Genomic DNA, 16,897 nt, shown 5'->3' on the forward strand with positions numbered 1-16,897 from the left:
AAAATAGAATATTTTCTGATATACTCTCAACAGCCCTTTGTATAGCATTTCAGTCAATTTACACTTCCTAACACTGATTTTTGTATTGTGTCCACATAATTATGGAATTAAATGGCCAACATGAGTGTACACCTCGTGTTGTTATTTTTTTTTTTGAATAAGCCTCATCCTACACTACTGTACATGTCTTTTTCTCTCTTTCTCAGTTTCCCTGTACGTTTTTTGACGGCCGGGCGGATATGTGTGCCTGTTTTTGTTATGAGATTCTGAAGTGCTGTAATTCCAAACTGAGCTCCATACGCAGTGATGCCGCCCACCTGCTCTATTTCCTCATGAAGAGCAACTTTGAGTACAATGACCGGAGGTCCTTTGTCCGCACACACCTGCAGGCAAGAGAGGGATAAGAGGGTAATGGGTGAGGTGTCAATCTAGAGCGGCGGTTCCCAACCTTCTAGACTCTGAGGACCCCCAGTGTCAAAGAAAATATTTGTTGGTCCTCAAAGATATTAAAGGGATAGGAAAATGTTTTCATTGTGTACTCACCATAAAGTTGTTCCAAACCCGTATAAGTTTCTTTTTTCTGTTGAACACAGAAGAAGATATTTTAAAGAATGTTGGTAACCAGACAGTTGACGGCATCCATTGACTTCCATAGTAGGAAAAAAAAAATACTGTGGAAGTCAATGAGTGCTGTCAACTGTCTGGTTACCAACATTCTTTAAAATATCTTCTTCTGTGTTCAACAGAAATAGAAACTCATAGAGGTTTGGAACAACATGATAGTGAGTAAGTGAACTATCCCTTTGACAGTATTCAGACTTTTATGTACAGAACTTAAGAGAGGCAATACATATAACTATGAATAATTTAAATAATTACATAAAATAATTACAGAACTTTCAGTAATTTAATGTTCTTCCGGGTTCAATAATAAAAAAAATCAGGTTCAATAATACATTTAAATTCATTAAATTCAAATTCTTTAAGATTTTATTAATTTCTGTGAAATAAATGAGAATGCTGGTTCTTAAATATAACCGGCAGTTGTTGGGGAAACAAATTACAATAAACATATAATCTTACATCTTAATTTTTAGCTTGCTTTAAAACTTGTTTTGTCTTATATAATAATTGTAAGTAATCTTTCAGCTCACTTGGAAGTTTGATGAGGCCCCTTAGTGGGTCCCGGGCCCCTTGGTTGAGAATCACTGATCTAGAGAGCTCCTTTGCAAGTTAATACTGACCTTGTTTTTCTTTTCAATATTCTGACATAATCTGGCTAAAATACCTTTCAATGTATTTCGAAAAAACATTCTCAGGTGGTGATTGCAGTCAGTCAGCTGATCGCTGATGTCATCGGGATAGGAGGGACACGGTTCCAGCAATCACTGTCCATTATTAATAATTGTGCCAACAGTGATAAAACTGTAAAGGTAATCCCTTCAGGTTAATTCCTTATTTTGTTTAATTTGCAGAACAATAATCAATTTAAAAATATATCAATATACATTATATACTTTACAGCATACATATTATTATAGATTGCTATTTGAGTAAGTCGCATCTGCTAAGAAAATCAATGTTAACAATAAATATGGGTGTTAGAATGACACTGAACACCATAAACTAGTAGATCATCAGCTTTTCATATTCAAATCACATGTATAAGTCACACATCAGATGTGACTGTTTGCTCATCCGGCACTCTCTCTTCCCGTTGCCCCAGCACACTGCTTTTCCCTCGGATGTGAAGGACCTGACCAAGCGGATCCGGACGGTACTCATGGCCACTGAGCAGATGAAGGAACATGAAAAAGACCCAGAGATGCTGGTGGACCTGCAATACAGCCTGGCCAAATCCTACACCAGCACCCCGGAGCTGCGCAAAACCTGGCTGGACAGTATGGCCAAAATCCATGTCAAGAACGGAGATCTGTCTGAGGTAAGCCAGCCAAATAATGCTAATTAACCAATTAAAGGCTCTTTAAATCCATAAATTACTACATACATTTTAAGACCCTATACAGTCATTTAGCAGTTTATTCGCTGTGTATTTAGTTTAACATTTCATTTAGCACCAGTTTGTTTGGTGGTGCAGTAAATCAATGGTTGGTGGATAACGTCTTACACCAATGACATCATCAAGGGCTTATTTTTCTTTAGGCAGCAATGTGTTACGTGCATGTGGCAGCACTGGTGGCTGAGTACCTGAAGAGGAAAGGTGAGGGGTTTACTAGTGGGCACACTAAACATAGTTTGCATGTACTGTATTAGAGTCAGAGAGAAAAAAAATCAATCAAGATGCGATATTTGGACATTCAGATGCATTTTTGCCTTTACGGGTGCATTTAAACAGAGTTAATAAATACTTTGTTAGTAAAATCGTTAATTAAAACAAATGTCACATTTTGAACAATTATGGCTTGTAAAATCAAACATATGTATGTGTTACATGTTCCTTGGGTTTGTGTTTCTTGCTTTTGTTATTTGGACTTTTATTTTGAAGTGTATTTTCTGTTTTCATTGTTCCCAGTGTTCTCTTCATGGGTTTAGTGTACCCTGCAATGTGAGTTGTTTCAGAAAGACGGAGAAGAGGATTCAATTGCAACATAGCACATTTATTAAAAAAGTAACAAAATAAATCAAATAAAAGGGAGACACAAAAGAAAAAGTATATCCAGAGTTTATCCAAACATGGGGCAAGGCAAGCAAAACAGAACTGATAACAATGCACATGATACATCCACTAAGGACACACTGGGGTATAAATACACAAGAGGCAAACAAGGAGCAGGTGTGATAATCAATCACTATGATAACAAGAGGGAACAAAGTAAAACAGGAACTAAACACAGGAAGTGAACAATGGGAACAGATAATGCACTTCAAAATAAAAGTCCAAATAAAAAAAACAAGCAATAACAAAACCAGGGAACATGTAACAGCATGAGATACGAGATATATTAATAGGTTTGGTCAAAAGAATGAATCGTAAAAAGTTTTGGAACTATTTTATTAGCAATAATTAATTTGTAAGATAAGTTCTTTTCATTAAAGAACTTGAGCTCTATGTTTTGGCTGGCTTGTCATTATGTTTGTTTTGAAGGCTGTGATAATTGAGTTTTTTTTTCTAGTATTCAGGTAAAAGTTGAGTTAACATTTTCTCTTGCTTGAATGCACGTGCACGTGCACACACACATATTTATAAAGGCGTCTTGTTCAAGGTTCAACTATATTTTGCAATCTGCAGTTCTTTGTTCATTTCTTTTACAGAAGGTAATCTCTGTGTGATAACAGCACTAATAATGCAGGGTCAAGAAATAGTGCACATGAATGCACACAAACACACACACTCACAAATGTGAACACTATTTACAGAGGGTATTCTTGAGGTGTGATCTTTTTCTCTTATTCACATTCACCTAGTGTGTGTCCAAATGCCTGACCTTTTGTGAAAGTTTTGCAGTTTATTAAACATGCTTTAACCTATTCCGCTTGCTATATCTTGGCAGGAATGTTTCGTCAGGGCTGCTTGGCATTTCGTGTGATTACACCCAACATCGATGAGGAGGCAGCCATGATGGAGGATGTGGGCATGCAGGATGTTCATTTCAATGAGGTTCAAACCAGCCTGCTACTGATCACATTTATATAGTTCCCCTTAATCCTGCCACTCTCTTCCTTGATGAAGAAGCACTGGAATGAATTCAAAACTCTCCTTTAAAACAACGTCAGTCAAATGTTCTCGTTTCTTATCTAATCAGTATCAATTGTCCCTGTCCAGAGGGTGTGTTAGTAAAGGAAGTCCAGATAATGTGCCCTGATTAGCCCTGAGAGTCCCTCATCACTGTGAATAGTCAGTTTGCACATTAAATTAACTCTTTGAGTAACATTTACATTTTGTTCGGTCCATACACTTGTGATAAAATATCGTCTTTGCGGTCGGAGTTCATTAAATGCTTTTGGACTTGTTGGAGTGGAGTAAATGTCCTTCGATTGCTTCAATGTGCATGTGGTAACCAACAAAAGCCCAATAAACACGCTGATGAACCAAATCACTAGAGAAAGGCCCTCACCTGTTGTTAACACTGAATCAGGCTGGTTAAACTAAAGCCCACAGGAATTAGAAATCAGTTCCCATAGTCTGACCTAGTGGTTAAAGGTCTGAATTAATAGCCAAAAGGTTGTATTTTCAAAAACATTAACATTGTGCACTTTAGAAAGACACTTGGATTAAATGAAATGACAGATTAGTTCTTAGAACACCAGTTTTGTCACAATTAGTTGTGAGAAAATAAGAAAAAAAGGTTCAAAAGAAATCAATGGGGGTAGTACCTTTTCAAAGGGTTCACCTTTGGACCTTATTTACCCTTAAAAGGTGCATATTTTTTAGTTAGTTACATATTAGGACTACATATTAGTGTACCACCCCAAAGGACAGCTTGTGTATCTTTTTTTTCTGAGAGTGTTGCATTTGGAGGCATCATGTAAGTGCATTGATGTTGAAATTAGGGATGCACCGATATGAAAATTTTGGCCGATAATCGATAATTCTTAAGATTTGAAAGCTGATAACCGATATATTGGCTGATAAATCTAAATCCAATTTTTTTAAATATATTTTGAAAGCCTGATTACAAAAACCAAAGTCTCGCCATGTCCCAAACACACAATTATAATTTTAGGGTAGCCTATATGACAGGCTTGCGCTGCACATGTTTTACTTAATTTTCCTTTTTTTTATTTTTTATGATTCCAATCATATTTCAAGTAGTTCAAAAACCATCATGGCGAACAGTGCGCATCTGAAGTGTCTCAGCGGGAGGAAATTATCCATTATTTATCGGTTTAAATATATCTCTAAAAATACATCTCTAGTTGAGATACAGTATTGCACATGGGTATGTGAAAGTATGTAATTATATATGCATGTCTATCTGCAGGAAGTGCTGATGGAGTTGCTAGAAGCTTGTGCTGATGGTTTATGGAAAGCTGAACGTTACGAACTTATTTCAGATATATACAAGCTCATCATCCCAATTTACGAACAACGCCGAGACTTTGAGGTGCACACACACTGTTTATGTATTATTGGAAATTCAAATGTAACATTTACCAGAAATGTAGTATATACTCAAATGTAGACGGTATGAATGTAGCTTTGTGCTGTTGTGTAGAAACTGGCCCACCTGTATGACACATTACATCGGGCTTACACTAAAGTGATGGAAGTGATGCATTCTGGGAAGAGGCTACTTGGCACCTTTTTCAGAGTGGCATTTTTCGGCCAGGTAAGACAATACAAAGTTTTTACCAGTCCAGGTAACACAAACAGTATGAGGATCGAGCTCCATAATAGGAAAAATATAGCTGTATTTTATTTTAAAGGGATCATATCATGTGGTACCAAATTGTCCTTGATTTTTTTATATATATAAAAAATAAGGACAATCTATTGAAACTGATATTCATCTCATTTTTTAAATCTTTGGATTTCTGACCCCAAAAAATAAAAAAAATAAACAGCAATCAAAAACCCAAATTATAATATAGTCTTTGTGTTGTTTTTAATTAAAAAAAGGTGGAAGGTGGAAAATGGTCACTTAAAACGAAACGGTTTAAGGCAGGAAATACACTTTACGATTGGACTTCAGGGAGAAAATTCAGTGATAAAAATGTATGATGTGACCTCTTTAAAAATAAGCATTCCTGTATGCATGATAATATACCCTGCATGATAGCTTGAGTCTTGTTTAAAGCATGTCTAAGTCATTGTGGGTCTCAGTTAATCAATCTTTTCTGCTCTTTTTTTTTTCTTTCCTAAGGCTGCGGTAAGTGTTGTTGTGGACTGTGTGTGTGTGTGTGCTGTCCCACTCATTGTCAGGCAAAATTTTGCTTTGACCATAACAGTCTCACTAAACTTCTGCTTGTTTGTCTGCGTGCATAATGCTTTTGTTTTAGAGGAGGAGAAGGCCTTTTTCTGTGTCCTTCATCAATCTTTAAACGCATAACACATTCTCTCATCTGTACATCCTGTCATTTCTTCATTCCGGGTTGAGCCAGGCAGCACTCTGACTCATTGTTTACTATGGAAGCCATTTTTAAATGGGTTCGGACCATAAAAATGAGCCAGGCAACACTTAGTGAGCTCTTTCGCTTATACGCTGTGCCCATTAACCTCACAGAAGCTATGCGATTTTATGGCTTGAGCTGTTTCAGTGAAAACACAGTGAAAGCTTTGTGTGCTGCGTAAGTGCTGATGTCTCAAAAGTGTCTATGTCGGACAACGGAGAACAAAAGATAGTACTGATTATTTGAGGATAACACAAATTCTATGACGTGCAAGAAGAAATATATTCATAGTCTGAGCTCTGCCATGGTGTATTATCAGGATTTCTTTGAAATTCTGAATACGTTGGAGGTTTTTAAGACAGTGTGTGTCCATCAGTCATAACTTTTCATTTCCACTTGTGATGTAGAGGTTTGTTGATTATGGGATTGAACCCAGCTTTTGTTGGCTGTACATTAATAACACCAACAGTGCATGCTGGGAAATATGTCACATAGATTGTGATGGAGATGTTGTGTATGTTTCAGGGTTTCTTTGAAGATGAGGATGGAAAGGAATATATCTATAAAGAACCAAAATTCACTCCTCTCTCAGAGATTTCCCAGCGTCTCCTCAAACTTTACTCGGACAAATTTGGCCAAGAAAATGTCAAAATGATCCAGGACTCCGGCAGGGTGAGCACGTGCAATCATATTTTATCAGCATTTCTGTGAATAGGTGAAAGCTCAGGCAACTGTGTTTAATCTGAGCACATAAACACAGATTATACTAGTACACACATTCACTGTAAAAAAAACAAAAACAAAAAAAACTCATAATTTACTCATGGCTCATGTTGTTGCAAAACTGTATGAATTTCTTTTTTCTGTGGAACATGAAAGAAGATATTTTGAGAAAAGTCAACAAGCTCCAATGTTGTTCGGTTCCCAACATTCTTCAAAATATCTTATTTTGTGTTCTGCAGAAGAAAGAAATGCACAAAGGTTTGGAACCACATGACATGACAGAATTTTCATTTTTGGGTGGAGTATCACTTCAAAATTTAAGGAAACAGTCAGCATGTCTAAAAATATCATGTTTTCATGGGGTTTTCAAACTGATTTTTTTTATTATTATTTTTTTATGTAAATAAATAAATAAATATCTTATTTGAGAGTCTGTGGCCTTCAAATATTTGAAAACTCCTCATCTAATATACATTTCTATGACAAATGCTTATGCCATGAAGAGCAAAGTGCTCGTTGACAATTCCACCGCGTGATGTGATGAGCGCTCATCACATGAACACTCATCAGATGCGTGAAATACACACAGACCCTCAGCACTTGGTTCATGAATAACAACAAGGTAACAATCAAATTAATTAAATGGGTTAGTCAAACAATGTAAGCATATTAAAGCTCCAGTCTGTTACTTTTTTGGGTTCAAAATTATCCAAAATAAATTTTTGAGCAAGTACATATCCAGCCAGTGTTCAAAACTATCTGCTTGCCTTTGCTCGATTCAAAACGGTAAATACTGATTTATACTTCTGCGTCGGACCTACGCCGGAGCCTCTACGCAATAGACTACGCGTTGGTTTTCATTTATACTTCTGCGTTGTTGTCCGCGTTGACGCGCAATTACACATGCAGAGTGAGCGTGTGAAACCCGAGGGAGGGGTTCTAGCAGACCAATCACAGTGCTTGCGTCCGCGTAGAATTGACGCGTTATTACATTTTTGGAGAGGTGCACGTCAGGGTACGGCGAAGGGTACGGCGTATGGTACACGTCTATGCGTATGCTACGCCGTACCTACTGCGCGCACCCAACGCAGAAGTATAAATTGGCCTTAAGCTTGTAATAATGTTTTTAATTCCAGTGGTATTGGTGGATTTACGCGGGAAATTCAAGCATGTCTTTGCGTCATTACGTCACATCTGTACACATAAAGAAGGTGTCTCGGCTTGTAGGCTATATTGCGTGTGAGGATGTTGGAGGTGGAGATTTATAGCCTTTTCTCACAGCACTTGATATAACTATACTTGTTAATTTGATGACGGATCCAGAAAGGTTCAAACGACAATCACCATTGACAAGATTCACCCGATGTAAAATGCAAAAGACTTCGTTCGGACTTCGGAGTGGCTACAGAAAAAAAGAGACTACAACCGGGCCCATGAGAAAACAAGGATAAATATCGGAAGGGCATTAAATGTAGTCACGCAATGCTGATGTTGTTAACATTACAATTTGAGAACAAAGTATAATTTGAATGCCAGTATCCACACCGGCGCGGTGACGGAGAGACACACATTCTCCTCAAAACATTGTGTTCATCCGAGCTGTGCTGTGTCGAGGCACAACTCACGTAAAGTTGATAATTCCGGGAATGACTGCAATTGCAGATTTTAAACAGAGATGGCGACAAAGAGGAAAAACTACGGACTGCAGGTTTAAGTATGTATGGCCCATTGTATGCTGGGAAATAGGCAGCATCCACAAAACCATTTTTTTGGTTTAGGCCTATTTGCCTCAAAAATTAATCCAGCTTACCTGCTATGCTTGTTGGTTTGACTTCCGAGTATATAGTTAAGAGTATGTAGTAAAATAGAAAAGCTATATTAAGATTATTTACTTGATCCAAGACTCATTTTTACAGTGTTTACACAAACACACACAAGAAGTTCATTGCACCATAAGTTTCGACAACAGACCTCTGATATGCAAAGGTTCCAGTCACACCTTAACCCCAATGCACTTACAGACACATTTTCTGTTTATTCATGCTTCGTCAGCATTTTACTGGTCTCCTCCCACCCTAACCTTTGACCTTCTCTTCATCTGTCTCAGGTGAACCCTAAAGATCTGGAGTCAAAGTTTGCCTACATCCAAGTGACGCATGTGACGCCGTATTTAGAGGAAAAGGAGCTGGAAGAGAGGAAGACTGACTTTGAGAGGAGCCACAACATTCGCCGTTTTGTGTTTGAGACTCCATTCACAGAGTCAGGCAAGAGGCACGGCGGGGTCGAGGAACAGTGTAAACGCAGGACGGTGCTCACCAGTGAGTGATCACTACCTCTGACCCCACAATGGTTACTGTTGTGAAAAAAGTGCACATGAAACATACAGGAAGAGTGAAGTTTACTTCCATACTTCTATATTGTTAACTTCCATCAACAAACCCGTAAAGCCCTTACATCTCCGCTTTTCCACTATTGGGCCAAACAGTTGTGGCACGGTGTGAAGTGTTTCCAGTTGCATTTCCACTTGAGCATGGTTTGGTAACCTTGCTCAACCATGCTAGCAGAACGACTATAGTGATTTGATTATATTTTTCTAGTATATTACAGTATTTTTCTACATGCTGTTTTCATTAGCAAGGTATGTTACACTAGCAAACTCATCTTTTACTCCTATAATATTATATTAAATAATAATATGTGACCCTGGACCACAAAACCAGTCACATGGGTCAATTTATTTGAAATTGAGATTTATATATCATCTGAAAGCTGAATAAATAAGTTTTCCATTGGTGTATGGTTTGTTAGGATATGGATATTTAAAATTAGAAACTTTTACTTTTAGAATTAGAAGTCGTAGCTCGTAGGCTACTTTTATTATTGTTGTTTTCCGCTTGGTTTGAAAACACTTTGAGCCACGATTCTTTGTTTTAAAGGAACCCTCCACTTTTATTGGAAATAGGCTCATTTTCCAACTCCCCTAGAGTTAAACAGTTGAGTTTTACCGTTTTCGAATCCATTCAGCCGATCTCCGGGTCTGGCGGTAGCACTTTTAGCATAGCTTAGCATAGATCATTGATTCTGATTAGACCGTTAGCATCTCTCTCAAAAAAATGACCAAAGAGTTTCGATATTTTTCCTATTTAAAACTTGACTCTTCTGTAGTTACATTGTGTACTACTAAGACCGACAGAAAATAATCTAGGCCGATATGGCTAGGAACTATACTCTCATTCCTGCGTAATAATCCAGGAACTGTGCTGCCGTACCAGCAGGCGCAATGATATTACAAACTTAGTGCCGGTCACGTTGGAAGTTACCTAGCTGGGGACTATTTTCAGGCGCTGGATTATTACGCAGGAATGAGAGGATAGTTCCTAGTCATATTGGCCTAGAACATTTTCATTTTCTGTCGGCCTTAGTACACGATGTAACTACAGAAGAGTCAAGTTTTAAATAGGAAAAATATCGAAACACTTCGGTCATTTTTATGAGAGAGAGATGCTAACGGTCTAATCAGATTCAATGATCTATGCTAAGCTATGCTAAAAGTGCTACCGCCAGACCCAGAGATCGGCTGAATGGATTCAAAACGGAAAATGAGCCTATTTCCAAAAAGAGTGGAGTGTTCCTTTAAGACTAGAAGATGTACATTTTAGCCTTTATTGGTTAATGACAGAATTTAAATTGGACAGGAAGTGGAGGAGAGAGAAAACCATAAGCCAGGATTCAAACTTGGTTTGCCCGAAATGCAACCACGTGCCAGAGGACTGTCTACAAGGCTTCAACAAAATTATTATAATTGTATTATTATTTACACTACCGTTCAAAAAGTTTGGGGTCATCAAGACTGCTCACCAAGCATTTATTTGATAAAAAAAAAAATATATACAGTAAAAACTGTACAATTCTAAAATAGTATTACAATTTAAAATACATTTATAAATATATTAAAATAGAAAACAGTTAATTTATTCCTGTGATGATAGCTCAATTTTCAGAATCATTACTCCAGTCTTCAGTGTCACAGGATCCTTCAGAAATCATTCTAATATGCTGATTTGATGTTCAAGGAACGTTTCTAATTTATTATCACAGTTAAAAAAAATGCGCTGCATTATTTAATGTGTTACACATTGTTTGTGTTTTTTTTTTCAGGATTCAGAATTTATTTGAAATAGAAACCTTTTGTAACAGAAATCTCTTTATTGTCATTTTTGATCAATTCAGTGCTTCCTTTTAAGGAACTTTGAAACAAACAAACAAATTCTGACCCCAAACTTTTGAATGATATTTGACATGTTTTACCTTAATTCATAACATCCATTGATTCGATGAAAATAATAGATTTTATTGTTTACCATTTAAGTGCACCAGTAGACAGGGAAACGCAATGTCCTTGACCTATGGTTTAATACATTTAACCAGCTAAACCAGGAACAATAATCTTTTATTACATTTTGATATGTACTTCCTGTATTAACACTGTACACCCTGATCTTGAGCGATGGTGTTCGAAAACAATTAATCAAAGTCTTCTTAATCTCAAGTTCACTGTTGTTCAGTGCTATAAAAGCAACCAGGAAATTTCAAAGTTTAACCCTGATGTTCATCCTCTCATAAATGTTCAGATCTGGCCATTGAGGCAGAATGACCTTCTTTGAAAGTGTGTTGTAAATAAAACACTTTTCTACAGGGAACATAAACCCTGATTACTGCACAAACATGAGTAGATTTCAGATGGGACCTTAATGTGTGTTCTTCTAGCCACTCTAAACGTACCACTGCATCCATTTTATGTTTATTTACTCTTTCTTCTCCAATGGTTCTGTTTCAGCTACACACTGTTTCCCGTATGTGAAAAAGCGCATAGCGGTGATGTATCAGCACCACACAGACCTGAGCCCCATCGAGGTGGCCATAGATGAGATGAGCGTGAAGGTGGCGGAACTCAGAGCCCTCTGTGCCACCAGTGAGGTCGACATGATCCGCCTGCAGCTTAAGCTTCAGGGAAGCATTAGTGTACAGGTGTGTGAGACACAAATGAACCCTCATGGGTCTGTTTCAAAAGCACCCTAGGCAACATTTTAGGCATTGATACAGAGCCTGTGGCAAACATTACGCTGCATTATAATAAGATTCTTTGTTTTCCTCTGACACTATTAAAAAATGTTTTTCTTAATTGAAATAACGCTAAAATAAAATCGTCATTACGAGTTTACGCTTTGTAATTACTAGTTTTGCAAGTTATACAAGCACGTGAAGGCTTTTTATAGTTCAAATCATTACGGCACTTACCACATGGTGTGTGAAAGCATCTTCATTTAGGCGCTATGTTTGTTTGACATGAAGCTGCGCTGCGAAGGCCGATCGGTGTATGACATCAAAGTACCGCGAGAGCAGACGGCTACATGCTTTCGAATCGCAAAGTATTTCGCGAATACTTTGATGTCATACACAAGTCGGTCTGCGCAGCGCCGCTTCAAGTCGAGCACACCTGTTGATAGCAGTGCCGTAGAAACCCCTAATTCCGTCCGAGTACTTTGAACAGATTTGAATAGAAGCTTCGTGTTTTCTCGAGACTACGGTAATTACGACCTGGCGTGAACGCAGTAAATGAAAACTTACTTTGCAACTATAACATCAAAGGAAACAGGAAATAATGTCCACAAATTAAAAGCCTTTGAAAATTACAACAACAGAATTAGACAATAATACTCAAACTAACACTGGTCAGAATGCAGAATACCAGAACGCACTGCAATTAGAAAAAAAATATATCTAGCAACAGAGACGTTTTCATAACTCCGGTGCAAAATGAACCTTTGGTCTAATTACACATTGTTACCTAGTCAACCGTTATCTGAGATTTGTTTTCATGATTATCGAATGTAAATAGTTTTATCTCTAAAAACAGTTTGGCCTATAACGCTAGTATATGGGGCATTTGGATCGGCGTTTCGTTGATCGACTGATCGAGTCTGTTTTTCAAAGATGGCTTCTGCTTGTATACGTGAAGTTGACTGTATGTATAAAATATCTTCTTATTAAACTGTCTGGACACTTACACAGTTCTCAATGCTTCGTTTTGCATGTAGGGACCCTCATTATGCTACCGTGTTAGTGTGGGGCTATTTTGAGCCTTGTTAGTGGTATTAACAAGCGATTTTTATTTGTCATTACTCCATGCCCCATATACTAGCGTTATACTAGCGTTATAGGCTAAACTGTTTTTAGAGATAAAACTATTTACATTCGATAATCATGAAAACAAATCTCAGATAACGGTTGACTAGGTAACAATGTGTAATTAGACCAAAGGTTCATTTTGCGCTGGAGTTCTCCTTTAAAAATGCACTATTTTAGTCAATATTTGTGTGTACTATGTTGTTAGCTAAGCAACATGCTAACATGTTTACCCTTAAGTTGCTCCTCATGTACAGAATCAGTTACTTTTCAATTACACATTATGCACTGCAGCAATTTATATGCAAATGCGGATAATGTTATTTTTCAAGTGCCATTAAATCTGATCCAGTGATTCTTTTTACTGGCAAAACATCCTGTTTTTGATCAGATTTTCTGTAGCTACAATAAAAAATACACTACTGGGGTCAGTAAGAGTTTTGAAAATAATTGTATTCTATTTTATTTATCATGGACACATTAAATGGATCAACATTGAATTTAAAGACATTTATAATATTACCAAAAAATACATATTTCAAATAAATGCTGTTCTTTTCAAAGAATCCTGCAAAAATAATGTATTATGGATTTCACAAAAATACAACACTATGGTTATAATAAGAAATGTTTCTTGCGTAACAAATTAGGATATTACACTGATTTCTGAAGGATCACGTGACACTGAAGACTGGAGTAATGATGCTAAAAATTCAGCCTTGCCATCACAGTAATAGATTACATTAATTGTAGTAATATTTCACATTATTACTGTTTTTACTGCATTTTTTATCAAATTAGTCTTGGTGAACGTAAGGGAACATATCATTTCAAAAACATAACAAAAAAATCTTACAGACCCCAAACTTTTGAACAGTAGTGCATAACTGTAAAATAAATAAATTCATACCTTTAGTTGTGTAGCCCACTAAACATTTTGGCCTGTTCAGCAGTAGGAACGGCTACTATGGCCTCAATAGGTATTGGTACTTTCACCCCAAGTTTGGCATGTTTATAATTCAATTAAGCCATTATTTAGTTCCTTTCTTCCTCATAGAGACGTTCTTCCTTTTGCACTGATGTTAATTTTTTGGTTATTTTCATGGGGTCACTTTCAGTCGTTTAATTCCTGCAGCAACAACAAAACCTACCCAAGTACACTTTTACCATTACACCACACACACTCAGTTTTTAACTAATTTATTTTTCCCTAAATACTTTCTCTTTAGGTCAATGCTGGGCCACTTGCGTATGCCAGAGCTTTCCTTGATGACGCCTGCGCCAAAAAATACCCAGATAACAAAGTCAAACAGCTTAAAGAGGTCTTCAGGTACAGTATATAACCACCATTTGAAAAGCCTTTCCAGATCTCCACACAAATTCCTGATTTCTCATTGTATGCGTTTATATGGTGTTTGTGTATGCAGACAGTTTGTTGAGGCATGTGGACAGGCTTTATCTGTAAATGAAAGGCTGATCAAGGAGGACCAACAGGAGTATCACGATGAGATGAAAGCCAGTTACAAAGACCTGGCCCGAGAGCTTTCACACATCATGCATGAACAGGTAACCACACACATACACACAAATCTTGGTTCCCTAATGGCCTCGATATACTCACGGGAAAGTTCTTTTGCACTTTTCACTTGGGGATAAAGATAAGTTTGATATATCTTAGCAGGAATAAACTGTTAGTAAACATCCCGACGCCACTCCTAGGAGCAGTGTTTAAATTAATATGTAAATATGTGCTGCGCTTTCCTCTCAATAACTAAATAAACACACGACAAAAATGTGTGGTGAGAAAACAACAGTTAAGATAGCATCTGATCATAGAGATTCGGACAGCTCAGAAATTTGCCACTTCAGTCATGTCACGTTACGTTAATTTAAAGCACTTTATACAATAGGTTGCTTTAAAGCAAGCAGCTTTGCGGTATAATCATGAAAAAAGTGTCGTTAGAATTACAACTTCAGTTTCTACTATAAAGCAGCTCTTGATTGTCTTCATGTTTTTACTCATGTCTGACCTCAATGGACTGAACGGAAGATTTCCCCATCAAAGAAGGCGGGGCTTCAGAGCCTGCCTATTACGTAGTCGGCATGGACCAATGGTAGTTCGTTACCAGCTGGAGCAAACTTTTTCGGAAAGCTGTTTAAAATTCCCGAAACAAACTCCAAATGAACTTCGGTTTGGCCTCATTTTGTTCGAAATGACATCACACACCAGTTCGTTCTTCGATTTCAAGTGACCGTTTGCAAAGACTTAAGGCCATTGCACACTGAGTCCGAAATTCGCATTCGAAATTTTCGCATGTTAAAAAATAAAAACGACCTCACGTTATGTCAATCACGCTTGCACACTGCCTCCGAAACTTTCGTCCGTCATAAAAAAAATCAAAACGGTTTTCGCATCCGTAACAAGCAGTTTGAATGGTGCTTTGACAGTTCAGAGCCACCGAATCACGAATACGAAAAAAACGCATACGAAAATTTCAGACTCAGTGTGCAATGGCCTTTAGTTACTGTCGCTATGTCCGACAAGCTACGTCGCCTTCTCACGCCACACCATGTTCTCACACAGTGAAAAACACATTGTGGAGCAGAGAGGACACTGACAACGCGCTGACAGACAGGACAGACCAGGTTACTTTTGATATTAAACAAAGTCTCACCTTTCAAATTTTGTCATTTTTTTAAAGAAATTTAAACAATAAATACTGTTTTGTGGCTCTTTAATGTGTCTGACAAATCGCTGTAGAGCCTCAGTTAAAGCTGCTCGTGAACCGATCATCTCTTCCTTCTAGTTAATTTATAGCATCAAATAAACATGAATGAACATAAGGAATGTTGTTTTAACCACGTTAAGACGTCAGTACACTCCGTTTCTCAAGTTCAAATCCTCCCATGTTAATATACTAACTCGCCTGATTGCTTTGTCGGACAAAATGGCGGATGGCGAAGTATGATTGGTCAGATCACCTGTCAATCAAGCTCCATGCGAAGGGTCAATTAAAGTATATCGGGGCCTTTACGCCAATGAAAACACATGGAATAAGAAATACACTAGTAGTTTACCGTGAATGTTTGGTTTATGTTTAACATTCACTCGTTCTCTCTCTCTTTTGTGCTGGCCTTTGTAGATCGGATGGTAATAATGCAATGAATTCTTCATATTTAAAAAAAATTCAGTACACCTCAAGTTTCAGTGTTCTTTCTCATCCCGCGCTCTTCCTCTTTGTCAGATCTCGGCTGTGGAGGGCGGAACCAAGCGCGCTCTTTCTGATTCGCTGCATATTTTCAATGCCATCAGTGGCACGCCCAGCGGCACCACCCTGCATGGCATGCCTAGCTCCGCCTCCTCCGTGTGACTTCTCACCCCTGGCCTTAAAGCTCTGACCCTACCCACAGCCGGACAGACTGGAATGCATCGAAAGCGGAAGAACAAAAAAAAAAATGGTATTTCATTGTCAGCCTGTAATGGATCGCCCATCTATCAGAATCCAGGACATGAGGACAGATCAGGTGTGTCCGGTCTTTGGAATGGCCTGTTACTATTCCCATATGACTCTATTGACTACTATTCTCTCATCCTCTCCAGTCCTCCGTTCACAGGTGTTTCCTGTCGAGACTATCACTTTTATTTCCACAACCAGAACAACTTGAAAAAAAAATGCCTTTTTACTTTTACATTCTTACATTTTCATGCTTCATCTTTCCATGTATTTCCCCATTCCGGAAGTGAATTGCTGCTCTGTGCTGAGAGAGAAGCTGCGACATCACTTCCTGTGTCCGAGGCAGTAGCGGTCCGTCGGTTGGTAGCAAAGAGAATATAACTGTGCTTTAGTGTAGCAGGAAGTTTGAGCTTTACTGTACAAAATACCCATGATCACCTGAGCCGCTCAAGCTTTTTAGC

At 37.8% G+C, this 16,897-nt stretch overlaps 1 protein-coding gene across 5 annotated transcripts in view; it reads left to right on the forward strand.

The window, feature by feature from the left end:
* The window catches only part of dock9b (dedicator of cytokinesis 9b), a 98,217-nt gene extending 81,525 nt beyond the window's left edge, over positions 1–16,692 (forward strand). For 4 of the 5 annotated variants that reach the window (XM_079627241.1, XM_079627239.1, XM_079627240.1 and 1 more), the window contains exons 41-53: positions 207–389; positions 1,320–1,433; positions 1,727–1,942; positions 2,164–2,221; positions 3,513–3,619; positions 4,944–5,066; positions 5,178–5,291; positions 6,598–6,744; positions 8,903–9,113; positions 11,633–11,823; positions 14,211–14,311; positions 14,409–14,547; positions 16,227–16,692. In XM_079627241.1, the coding sequence (XP_079483367.1) occupies positions 207–389; positions 1,320–1,433; positions 1,727–1,942; positions 2,164–2,221; positions 3,513–3,619; positions 4,944–5,066; positions 5,178–5,291; positions 6,598–6,744; positions 8,903–9,113; positions 11,633–11,823; positions 14,211–14,311; positions 14,409–14,547; positions 16,227–16,352 (1,830 nt within the window). In that variant the 3' untranslated portion in view covers positions 16,353–16,692. The remainder of the gene's footprint in view (positions 1–206; positions 390–1,319; positions 1,434–1,726; positions 1,943–2,163; positions 2,222–3,512; positions 3,620–4,943; positions 5,067–5,177; positions 5,292–6,597; positions 6,745–8,902; positions 9,114–11,632; positions 11,824–14,210; positions 14,312–14,408; positions 14,548–16,226) is intronic. The other variant, XR_013799449.1, reaches the window with a different exon arrangement.
* The last annotated feature ends 205 nt before the right edge of the window (positions 16,693–16,897 follow it).

The sequence above is a fragment of the Phoxinus phoxinus genome (assembly GCF_949152265.1).
Source record: "Phoxinus phoxinus genome assembly, chromosome: 11".
Classification (NCBI taxonomy): Eukaryota; Metazoa; Chordata; class Actinopteri; order Cypriniformes; family Leuciscidae; genus Phoxinus; species Phoxinus phoxinus.